Below are 13,022 nucleotides of genomic sequence, written 5' to 3'. Positions count from 1 at the left end.
TCTTAGCAAAACTCTATTAGTCTTTGCCCTGCTTCATTCCACATTCCAAGGCCAAATTTGCCTGTTACTCCAGCTGTTTCTTGACTTCCTACTTTTGCATTCCAGTCCCCTATAATGAAAAGGACATCTTTTTTGGGTGTTAGTTCTAAAAGGTCTTGTAGGTCTTCATAAAACCGTTCAACTTCAGTTTCTTCAGCGTTACTGGTTGGGGCATAGACTTGCATAACTGTGATACTGAATGGTTTGCCTTGGAGATGAACAGAGATCATTCTGTCGTTTTTGAGATTGCATCCAAGTACTGCATTTCGAACTCTTTTGTTGACCATGATGGCTACTCCACTTCTTCTGAGGGATTCCTGCCTTCAGTAGTAGATATAATGGTCATCTGAGTTAAATTCACCTATTCCAGTCCATTTTAGTTCGCTGATTCCTAGAATGTCAATATTTACCCTTGCCATCTCTTGTTTGACCACTTCCAATTTGCCTTGATTCATGGACCTGACATTCCAGGTTCCTATGCAATATTGCTCTTTACAGCATCAGATCTTGCTTCTATCACTAGTCACATCCACAACTGGGTACTGTTTTTGCTTGGCCTTAGAAAGCATCACTACAAACAAAGCTAGTGGAGGTGATGGAATTCCAGTTGAGCTGTTTCAAATCCTGAGAGATGATGCGGTGAAAGTGCTGCACTCAATATGCCAGCAAATTTGGAAAACTCAGCAGTGGCCACAGGACTGGAAAAGGTCAGTTTTCATTCCAATTCCAAAGAAAGGCAATGCCAAAGAATGCTCAAACTACCACACAACTGCACTCATCTCACATGCTAGTAAAGTAATGCTCAAAATTCTCAAAGCCAGGCTTCAGCAAGATGTGAACCGTGAACTCCCTGATGTTCAAGCTGGTTTTAGAAAAGGCAGAGGAACCAGAGATCAAATTGCCAACATCCGCTGGATCATGGAAAAAGCAAAAGAGTTCCAGAAAAACATCTATTTCAGCTTTATTGACTATGCCAAAGCCTTTGACTGTGTGGATCACAATAAACTGTGGAAAATTCTGAAAGAGATGGGAATACTAGACCACCTGACCTGCCTCTTGAGAAATCTGTATGCAGGTCAGGAAGCAACAGTTAGACCTGGACATAGAACAACAGACTGGTTCCAAATAGGAAAAGGAGTACGTCAGGGCTGTATATTGTCACCCTGCTTATTTAACTTATGTGCAGAGTACATCATGAGAAACGCTGGACTGGAAGAAGCACAAGATGGAATCAAGATTGCCGGGAGAAATATCAATCACCTCAGATATGCAGATGACACCACCCTTATGGCAGCAAGTAAAGAAGAGCTAAAAAGCCTCTTGATGAAAGTGAAAGAGGAGAGCAAAAAAGTTGGCTTAAAGCTCAACATTCAGAAAACGAAGATCATGGCATCCGGTCCCATCACTTCATGGGAAGTAGATGGGGAAACAGTGTCAGACTTTATTTTGGGGGGCTCCAAAATCACTGCAGATGGTGACTGCAGCCATGAAATTAAAAGACGCTTACTCCTTGAAAGAAAAGTTATGACCAACCTAGGTAGCATATTCAAAAGCAGAGACATTACTTTGCCGACTAAGGTCCATCTAGTCAAGGCTATGGTTTTTCCTGTGGTCATGTATGGATGTGAGAGTTGGACTGTGAAGGCGGCTGAGTGCCGAAGAATTGATGCTTTTGAACTGTGGTGTTGGAGAAGACTCTTGAGAGTCCCTTGGACTGCAAGGAGATCCAACCAGTCCATTCTGAAGGAGATCAACCCTGGGATTTCTTTGGAAGGAATGATGCTAAAGCTGAAGCTCCAGTACTTTCGTCACCTCATACGAAGAGTTGACTCATTGGAAACTCTGATGCTGGGAGGGATTGGGGGCAGGAGAAGAAGGGGACAACCGAGGATGAGATGGCTGGATGGCATCCCTGACTCGATGGACGTGAGTCTGAGTGAACTCCGGGAGATGGTGATGGACAGGGAGGCCTGGTGTGCTGCGATTCATGGGGTCACAAAGAGTCGGACACGACTGAGCGACTGAACTGAACTGAACTTTGTACATGGTGTGAGAGTAGTCCAGTTTTACCAACATCAGCTGCACTTACACATTTTATTAGGAGATATTTTTATTATACTTCGATGCTACATCTTCCTGTTTCTTTTGTGATTATTTTTTTCACTCCAAAATGGGTCAAAATGTATCTATTAATGTCTAGACATGTGGGCATCTTTTAGTTATGTTTTTCTTATACTTATTTCTGGCTTAATTGGACTGCTGTCATCGATTATATTTTAAATAACTTAAATCCTTTAAGATATTTTGTTTCAGCATACAGATTTTTTAAATAAATGTTTCATATGTAACTAAAAAGAATATATATCCTGCTTATCTTTGGTAATTACACATATCCATTAGTTCAAATTAGCTAATTTTATTAGTCATATCTTCTATATCACTAGTAATTTGGGATATAGATGATAATCTGTATATTTTCCCACATACTGTACAAGATGTGTTAAAGTCTCACAAACTGAAAGACAAGAGCTCCTAGATTAAAAGCATCTACTGAGTCTCCAGCCCAAAGTTAGAAAACAAACCCAACACAAAGATACATCAGTGATATTTCACAATACTCAGGAAGAAAAGGAGGTCTTAAAAACCTCTCAGAAAAAAATTTTTTCAATTTATACAAAGAATGAAGGATAAGCATGGTACTGGATTTCTCAATAGTAATGAGAAAAATGAAGTACTATCTTAAAAACTGTAAAAGTACGTAGATTTTATTAGTATTAGAGTAATATTAAATTTAGATTATCTTGACTTTAGTACCTGGAAAATCTATAAAATAATTGTAAGGCATTTTCAGAGATGCTAATTTTTGAAAAATTTATACCTATTATAGCCTATACATGTAAATAAAGTAGAACTTCCTAGACGATAGCCCCACTGAAACTGGAAAGTAAATAAAGAGAAATACATGTGATCACAAAAAAGGGGGCTCTGACTCAAGCAAACAGCAACGAGAATAAATGATACTAATAAAAAGAGATTTTAAGATAACTGCTGCCAGCATATAGACAGACTAAGTTGGAACAACCCAGGGGACTTTAGGAGAAACTTCTTCAAAAAAATGAATTTGTCAGAACAGCAAATGTGTTTAAACATATTGAATGGAAATTTCAAAAGTGGGAAGAAGCTGGAGATAAATCAGTGATAAGTTCATAGAAAATCAAGCCATCAAAGAAAAGACATTTATTAATTTCAGAGAAAACAAAAAATTATTTAGAAAGTAAAAATAATTATACCACATGGCTCATTGATAATGGACCTTATACAGTCATAATAGGGTAACATTGAGTACCGAATTAAGCAAAATTAGGGCATAAACATATCTGAAGAATGGGAATATAATCAGAGGATAAAGAAAAACTAAGAAGGGTAGAGGAGGAAATTGGCTGGGGTGAGTAAAAAATATAAAAAAGAGCTAGATCTTCATTTTCCATAGTAAAGTCAATATATAATGTGTAAAACTAAAAAACTTAAGTAACTATATTTAGAGATATCACTGGAAGTCAAATTTCCAGAAAGCAGTAAGAGTTGAAAATAGTTACCTTTGGAAAGTAGGAGACAAAGAAATGTTATTTTTCATAATTAGCATTGACTATTTACATGTGTGTATAGTTAACAAATACAAAAACTGGATTTTAAAAATTCTATCATAAATGTGGTAAGCAAAAATTTAAGAATGTTTTCATTCTAGAAAATAATCAAATTATTCTACCAAAATAATCTAAAATCACTCCTAGACTTAAGTACTTCTTTTGGAAAAAAAATAAACTGCTGTACATGAGTTTGTTCTAAACTCATTTAATGTATTTAACAACTATTTATTAAACACTTCTGCACTTTCTCAACATTGTTTGGAAACTCAAGAACTTAACTATTTCAGGTACTTACCAAGAAGCTGATTTCTGAGTAATATAGCAAATCTTGGTCAGCAAAAGCTCCAGCAGATACCCTCGGTGAGAGTCTCCCAGCATATGTAATTCATCCACAACCACCATTCCTAAAGAGATTTTCCAGATACTAAGTTTCATAGAATCTCACAATTAAGAATTTTGAAGGACTGATTATCTTAATCTGGTACTATAAATAATTGTTATTACAGTACATTGCAGGTAATACAAAATTCAGATGCTTCTTAACTGGCAACCTTGTAAAATACATGTACAAAGAAAATTAAAGACATCCTTGAAAATTATTCAGTGGATTGACTTTTCTATGGGGAAAACAACCAGGGCAACCATCCTGATGTTAGTAAGTGCACAGGAAAACAGAATCAGATCAAGAAGCAATAAATGATTTTAAGGGGATGTTTTTGTTTGATTATGGTAGACTAGTGACTCACTCTACTATAAAACATAAATATAGTAATTCTCTTCTCTTCTACTTGGAGAAACTAGTCTATGTATTTGGAATAATGCTCAAGAATTACCAAAAATCTAGTTATCAACCAATGCCTCATTATGTGTGCACTGGTGCCCTCTGAGCCAGCCCAAATTCCCCTAGGAATATACAGATCTTTCAGACTATTTCCTAATGACACATGATCTTCTTCTTCCTTATCAGTAAGCTATTTCAAAATCATATTGTATAATGAGTTATTTCAGAATTCATTCATTCATCCAAAAAATATTTATTCTATCTAGGGTGCCAGGCACTGTGCTAAGTGTACTGGATATAACACTTAACCTGATACAACACAATCTGACAATTCAGATACAAACTAAGGAATGTGATTCCTCTCTCTAAGCTTCACAGAGCAAAGCCCATGTCTAATTAATTTTTTATTTCACTCCCCACCTCTGTCCTACCCTAAGTTTACCATTTAAGTTCACCAAGATAACATGAATAACTAACTGATATTCTTGCAGTTTCCATTGCTGTTGAAATCATTCTCTTCCTATTCCTATCTCTACATAGTGAGCTTTCCCAAGTGGTTAAAAAAAAAAAAAAAAAGGACTAAGACAGAACAGTCCCAAGCTCAAATACAGTGCTAATTTCTATAGCTCCCTACCATCAGTCTGCTAAATGGTAGTCTCTGGGTCCAGGCCTGATCTAGATATCATAATACCAGAATATGATAATGAATACATATACACTAATTGCAGAGATGGAAGATTATTTCCTTCTATTCCTGGTAAACTTTATCAGGAAAAAAGCAATGAGGAATGTCTTGAGGACTCAAAGATAATCTTTATGTTTTGTAAAGTGCAAAAATAAAAGTAGAGTCAATAACATCAGCAGGATGCAAAACGTTTTTTAACAGAGTTCCTAACATTATAGATGCCAATTCTTACCTCCAGATGATGACAGACATTAGAATAAAACAGAAGATATACAGAAATCATAATGGTTCCACTCCATTCTATCAAAAATAGAGAAAGTATACACTTATTTCTTTATTTACTTACCTAAAAGATCTATCTTATTTTCCTCTATGAGGCGATTGATCAGACCATTGGCTCTCTCAATTGTGCAGACAGCAATATCCAAAGAAGAGAAATGCCTTGTTGGAGAGGTACTGCCCATATAACCATCTACTTTTATTCCTACTTCCTGAAATAGACTCTGATTTGAGTAAAACAGAAAAATAAGAGTTGAAAATTTATGAATATTGAATTAGTTCTTTCCCCAAGCATAGATATAAGTATCAAAAGACATTTATCAGACAACTGGTGCTTATTCCTGGTCAAGGCACATTGGTTCTTTTCAGAATCAAACACTAAAAATAAGATTTAGAATTGACAAAACTCAGTAGAGAGATTTTCTATTAAGACAGAGTTGAATAAAATGGCATACTTAATGAGTTCTACGAGCTCCTTATAGAAGAGCCTTACAGAAGAAAACAAAAATTACCTTAAGCACTAACATTTTTTATCTAATAAACAAGCAAGAGACTAGTTCCTTCTTTAACACTAATGTAATAATATGTTCAGAAACAAATTTATACTTCATGAGGAAAATATTTTCATTATCGCTCTAAAAACTAGTTTTTTATATATAACAAAAGAAAGGGTTTCAAAACTCAAATGCAGTGGGTGGTTTTTGTTTTTTTTTTTTTTAGATTAACTTTTAACTAACATACCTTCTCAATAAAAAGGATCCTTACATCATTTTCCTACTTTGGTCTAAGTTGAAAAGATGTTACCATGTAGAACCAGCTTTGTTGGCTATCTGGTCTCTGAAATAACGTTAAAAAAATTCACAGAACCATTGAATTTTAGAGCTATTCATTCAATAAAATGTTTCTGAGTATTTACTGAGTTAACTCATAGTTTCATTTTACCAATGAAAAATTCAATCCAGCAGATTACGTGTCTGGCCTGAAGACATAGTTAGTGGCAAAACTGGGACTAGAACTCGGATTTTTTGGATTACCAGTACAATAATCTTGCCATTCCAAAAGGGAGAAATAAGAATAAATTTTATTCTCTTTAATGAAGTATTATACTTGTAAAAATGCCTTAAAGACCATGTATCACACAAATGTATAATGCTACTATTCATTTTTGCAGAACAGCAGAACAGAACACACAACTGGAGCTGTACATAAGCATCAATGGATCTTGTTCTTCATCCTCTTATGTTCCCAAATGTTCCCTCAATTAGGATGGGATATGCTTCCTCAAACATACTTCCTTTCCATGCTTCAGCTTAGTCCTACTATTCACTTAAGATGTTGATTCTTAATCTGCACAGTTATATACTAATTAAAGCACTCTATTTTCTAAGGAATATTTTAAGTTTTTATATAATTTTCACCAATTACTCTTGATTTAACTGTCCTTTCTCTTTTATGCAGTAATTTTAAAGTTTCCTCCCATAAATGTTCAACTTTTAAAGCTACATTGGTGGTGTTTACTTGCTAAATCATGTACCACTCTCTTGTAATCTCATGGATTGAGATGTAATGAAAGATTTTTATTTTCTAATTACTTTTATAATTCTATTTCAAATGAGTAAAGCCAAAGCTGCGAATAATAGGTCTTTCACAATTTCAAACTTTGTCAAAAAAAAAAAATTACCTGGAGATAGTATTTCTTCTCTTTAGCCACAGAAACAAAGGGCAGAATAAAAAGAGCTTTCTTCCGCATTTCCAAAACCTGCTTCAAAATAAGTAGCTCAGCAACCAGAGTCTTCCCAGCACTTGTAGGAGCTAAAAGAAGTTATTCCACAAGATCATCACAAAAATAAGTAATAATTGATACAGTGCAGTAATAAATGCTTTAAACTATATCTAGTGACTAAAGAGCCCAAGGCTAACTGGACAACATAAACAAACTACCATTAGGGCTTCCCTGGCGGCTCAGGGTAAAGGACCCCCCCTGCCAAGGCAGGAGATGTGAGTTTGATCCCTAGGTTGGGAAGATTCCCTGGAGGAGGGAACAGCAACCCACTCCAGTATTTTACCTTGGAAATCCCATGGAGAGAGGAGACTAGAGGACTAGTCCAGGGGGTGCAAGAGTAGAACACAACTTTAGCAACTAAACAGCCACCACCTATCATTTGAAACCTTTCAGTTCAGTTCAGTCACTCAGTCGTGTCCAACTCTTTGCGACCCCATGAATTGCAGCACGCCAGGCTTCCCTGTCCATCACCAACTCCCGGAGTTCACTCAAACTCACGTCCATCGAGTCAGTGATGCCATCCAGCCATCTCATCCTCTGTCATCACCTTCTCCTCCTGCCCCCAACCCCTCCCAGCATCAGAGTCTTTTCCAATGAGTCAACTCTTCGCATGAGGTGGCCAAAGTACTGGAGTTTCAGCTTTAGCATCAGTCCTTCCAATGAACACCCAGGACTGATCTCCTTCAGAATGGACTGGTTGGATCTCCTTGCATAACCCTGACATGCCCAACTTTAAACCAGCTTTCTAAATACTCTCCCAGTGAAAAACAGAGACAAAGAAATCTTTATATCAGCAATAAATGATGAATATTACTGAGTACCTAGCTTATACCTAAAGATCCTTTCCTTTAAGTACCGAATAGTTAAAAGCCCTGCTATGAGGAAATAAACAGCTTAAATACATTGTGATAGAAGCTATGATAGACGTTGAAGGGGGAAAGCTATAAGGATTTACGTAAAGGAAACAGAATTTCAAAGGAGCAAAAAGGGAAAAACAAAAGAATCCCAAGCAGAAAAAACAGCATGTGTAAAGGTCTAAAGGAAAGCCTAGTATATTCAGAAGATGGTAACTGAATGTCTGAAACAAAAAGTACAAGTAGGTAGGTAGGTTTAGTCAGTCAGTCGTGTCTGACTCTTACGACCCCATGGACTGTAGCCCTGCCAGGCTCCTCAGTCCATGGGATTTCCCAGGCAAGAATACTGGAGTAGGTTACCACAAGTAGGGGAGTAAAAGAGACATGAAAGTGCCATAAGAAAAAAAGTTTTATAATCCTACCACATAAGAAATTTACCCTGAAAGCAATGGAGAGTGATTGGTGAGTTAGGTGAACGTGAAAAGGAGTGACAAATTCATCATTGTACTTTACAGAATTTGGCTGCAGAAGCAAAGTAAGGGCAGAAAGAAAAGATTCAGTTCAGTTCAGTTCAGTCACTCAGTCATGTCCGACTCTTTGCAACCCCATGAATCGCATCATGCCAGGCCTCCCGGTCCGTCACCAACTCCCAGAGTTCACTCAAACTCACGTCCATCAGTCAGGGATGCCATCCAGCCATCTCATCCTCTGTTGTCCCGTTCTCCTCCTGCCCTCAATCCCTCCTAGCATCAGAGTCTTTTCCAATGAGTCAACTCTTTGCATGAGGTGGCGAAAGTACTGGAGTTTCAGCTTTAGCATCAGTCCTTCTAATGAACACCCAGGACTGATCTCCCTTAGGATGGACTGGTTGGATCTCCTTGCAGTCCAAGGGACTCTCAAGAGTCTTCTCCAACACCACAGTTCAAAAGCATCAATTCTTCGGCACTCAGCTTTCTTCACAGTCCAACTCTCACATCCATACATGACCACTGGAAAAACCATAGCCTTTACTAGACGGACCTTTGTTGGCAAAGTAATGTCTCTGCTTTTCAATATACCATCTAGGTTGGTCCTAACTTTTCTTCCAAGGAGTAAGCGTCTTTTAATTTCATGGCTGCAATCACCATCTGCAATGATTTTGGAGCCCCCCAAAATAAAGTCTGACACTGTTTCTACTGTTTCCCCATCTATTTCCCATGAAGTGATGGGAACAGATGCCGTGTTCTTAGTTTTCTGAATGTTGAGCTTTAAGCCAACATTGTGTTCACTCTCCTCTTTCACTTTCATCAAGAGGCTTTTTAGTTCCTCTTCACTTTCTGCCATAAGGGTGGTGTCATCTGCATATCTGAGGTGATTGATATTTATCCCGGCAATCTTGATTCCATCTTGTGCTTCTTCCAGCCCAGCGTTTCTCATGATGTACTCTGCCTATAAGTTAAATAAGCAGGGTGACAATATATAGCCCTGACGTACTCCTTTTCCTATTTGGAACCAGTCTGTTGTTCCATGTCCCCTTCTAATTGTTGCTTCCTGACCTACATATAGGTTTCTCAAGAGGCAGGTCAGGTGGTCTAGTATTCCCATCTCTTTCAGAATTTTCCACAGTTTATTGTGATCCACACAGTCAAAGGCTTTGGCATAGTCAATAGAGTAGAAACAGGTGTTTTTCTGGAACTCTCTTGCTTTTTCAATGAATCAGCTTATGCTGGCAATTTGATCTCTCGTTCCTCTGCCTTTTCTAAAACCAGCTTGAACATCTAGTTACAAAGCTACTGCATAATCTAGAAGATGATAGTAAACTAGGTAATGCACCCAAGAACAAACAGTATTGGTCAGAATCAAGATATCTGACGTAACAGACACTGGACCCGGTGATAAATTTATGTGAGTTGGTGACCAGAGTTATGAATGACACCCAAGCATTTAAGCAATTGAAATCGTCAGGGCATTCTACAACTACCACTAACTGCCACTAGCAGTTAGTAAGAGTATTTCCTATGTGCCAAAAACTTTTCTATGCCCACAAGCAGGCACTCACGCTTTCTGTGTGCACTCTCACTCCCTCTCTTTCTCCTCCTCTCTCTCAAGTAATCTGCAAGGTTTCACAGCCAGTAAACAGCCTGAACTTGTATCTTGTTGTTGGGTCACCGAGCCATGTCACACTCTTCGGGACCTTATGAACGGCAACACACCAGGCTTCCCTGTCCTTCACTATCTCCTGGAGTTTATTCAAACTCATCATATCCATTGAGAATTTCTATCTATTGATAGTAAATCTCCTAGCTATTTTTGGCAGCCGTAATGAAAAATCTGGATAACTCACAACTTCAGAGAAAACTGATCTTACCAAGTGATTAGATTCTAAAGTCAGTATTCTAAAGACAGATGGTTAAGTTTCATAAGTCAAAATTACTCTTGAAAGCCCATATAACCTTTCATAAAGTATTACATAAGGTTTTATGTATATACTCCTGTATGCGCAGGTCAACTTATAAACAGATATGTATTGTAAAATGTTCACACACTGAAAGGCAACTGAGATCAACTGTGGGAAGAACACATTTACATCTCATACTGCATGCTCACACTGGGATGAATGTTTGTTGAGGGGAAAGGCAAGCAGGTAACTCTCTTTAAACTGCAGGGGTTTTGCCTTTCACCACCCCACCATATAATGGGATTTTCATAACTTAGGTATGCATATGATGAAACTCTGCTTTTCATATATTTTAAGACTTTCTTCCCTGGTGGCTCAGACGGTAAAGCGTCTGTCTGCAATGCGGGAGACCCGGGTTCGATTCCTGGGTCGGGAAGATCCCCTGGAGAAGGAAATGGCAACCCACTCCAGCACTCTTGCCTGGAAAATCCCATGGACAGAGGAGCCTGATAGGCTACAGTCCAAGGGGTCACAAAGAGTCGGACACGACTGAGCAACTACACACACACACACACACACACACACACACACGACTTTCTCTAGTTATAAATTTCATCTGCCTTACCTCAGCAGAGCATTCTTTACATTTATAATGTCTTAAAAATGGTACAGAAATTAATTTGCACAAATTCGAATACCTGAATAGACTAAATTCTTTCCTTGCAGGACTTGTCCAAGCAAAAGGCACTCTGCCTGCCATTCAAACATTTTTTTTACACCAAAACTGTGATATTTCTCCAGAACCGCTGTAGGAAGTCCCCAATTTGCCAACAGCAGCTTGTCTATTTGATCATCAGGAAACGTCTGCTTGCATTCCCCTTTGGGGGGAAAAAAACAAAAAACAAAAAAAGGAAGGAAGTAGTCAGTTTTAACGTAAGACTTCTGTAATTAGCCTTCTACTGAGTTTTGGAATTCCTACGTGTTATATATAACCTGCCATAAAACACATCCAATTTAAGTATCTGTAAGGAGTACTGGCACCATTAGGCGTGAATCCCTTACAGGTGATGACATTTGGCCAACTAGTAAGTTGTTTCTGTAAACAAATGTCGAAAGAATAAAAACCCAGAAACCACTGGAAGACTAATACCAGGAGGTCTCTGAACACGGACTGAAAGCTCTTCCTTGTCAACAGAAAGTGACATGCCGCTCAGGGCCGGAGTCACAAACTGAGAAAGGGAGTAGGAGCCGAGCGGGTCCTGCAAACGAGCGAGCTCCGCGCCGAAAGGACACCTCGCGACTAGTAGCCCGGCTGAGCTGGCCACGGAGTGCCTGGGAGTACCTGTAGCTCCGGCCGGCTGGCGCCCACGATCCTTCAAGCTGCGTCCCAGGCCCGGAGGTGGGCTCAGCACCGGCCCGGAAAGGAGCAAGGGGCTGTCACTGCCGTCAAAGCCGCTTCCCGAAGACGAGTCTAAGCCTGATGCTGAACGTCGCTGTTTCCCACTCCAGCGCGTTATATTCATCGCGAAACCTTCTCCGCCTTTCAGGGAAACGCAGAGTCCCAGCGTCCTCCCACTCGGGAAAAACTGACCCTGGCGACAAATGCGGCCGCCATCTTCCCGCCACGGTTTTAAAACGCAGGCCTCCCAGCCCGCCCCGGGACCATAGAGTTCCCAGTGGCGAGAGCAACCCGAGGACCTTAAACTCTTGGGGAAGGAGCGGCTCTCGCTACGTTTAGACCTCCTGCGTCTCTATTGTTGATGGTTAGTGTAATAGAAACAGAGTTGGACCTAGATTAAACGGGGAAAAAACAGGCTCAGTATATATAATCTCCAACTATAATCATACTGGCTTAAAATTTTTACTTTTCTTTTTGTCCATTTCAGTTTAAATAGCAAGGTTATACAAACTTCGTAAAATGAACTGCCCATAATAGGTAGATTAGAGACGTAGTTCTATTTAACATATTGGTATTTTTAAAATAATTATTATAGGTTGTATGTGCGAAGAGCTGACTCATTGGAAAACATTCTGATGCAGGATAAGGAGTCAACAAAAGATGAGATGATTAGATGGCATCATCGACTAATTTGAGCAAACTCCAGGGGATAGTGAAGGACGGGGAAGCCTGGCATGCTGTGGTTCATGCGGTGGCAAGGAGTGGGACACGACTTGGCCACTGAACAACAATATGTGCAAAATATTATACCAGTAAAATTTAGGATTTAGAATGGAGTGCAGTTTACTCTCTCCTGGTGTATGATTGTAGGGCAGAGGCTATTTCTGTACACAATTTCTACTGTAGTCATTGTACACTGTAAGGAATATGTGATGGCGAGTATGGTACTGCCACCGATAGACTTCTTAGATAGCAGAACGCTGCATGGAAGGGGCTCTGGATGTTCCAGAGTAATCATTCGGAACCAAGAGCTTATTGATGGATCAATGCTTTACCTTTTGGCAAAGTAGAATCAAGCGAGCTCTGGACTTAAGCTGATACCTGCTATTCACCTAATTGCACAATCCGTTTCACCAAGCAAATCTAGTAAGGGAAAGCCTACCCTGAAGAGTCGGTGG

At 39.0% G+C, this 13,022-nt stretch overlaps 1 protein-coding gene across 1 annotated transcript in view; it reads right to left on the bottom strand.

Annotated features, from left to right (window-relative positions):
• POLQ (DNA polymerase theta) overlaps positions 1–12,087 on the bottom strand; it is a 104,958-nt gene extending 92,871 nt beyond the window's left edge. The window contains exons 1-5 of the mRNA XM_040250652.1: positions 11,788–12,087; positions 11,144–11,323; positions 7,113–7,243; positions 5,499–5,655; positions 3,982–4,090 (exon numbers count right to left, since the gene is read on the bottom strand). Of these exons, the coding sequence (XP_040106586.1) occupies positions 3,982–4,090; positions 5,499–5,655; positions 7,113–7,243; positions 11,144–11,323; positions 11,788–11,968 (758 nt within the window). The 5' untranslated portion in view covers positions 11,969–12,087. The remainder of the gene's footprint in view (positions 1–3,981; positions 4,091–5,498; positions 5,656–7,112; positions 7,244–11,143; positions 11,324–11,787) is intronic.
• Between the last annotated feature and the right edge of the window lie 935 nt (positions 12,088–13,022).

The sequence above is a fragment of the Oryx dammah genome, unplaced genomic scaffold (assembly GCF_014754425.2).
Source record: "Oryx dammah isolate SB20612 unplaced genomic scaffold, SCBI_Odam_1.1 HiC_scaffold_2, whole genome shotgun sequence".
Lineage (NCBI taxonomy): Eukaryota > Metazoa > Chordata > Mammalia > Artiodactyla > Bovidae > Oryx > Oryx dammah.
This window is presented reverse-complemented; position numbering and strand designations above follow the sequence as displayed.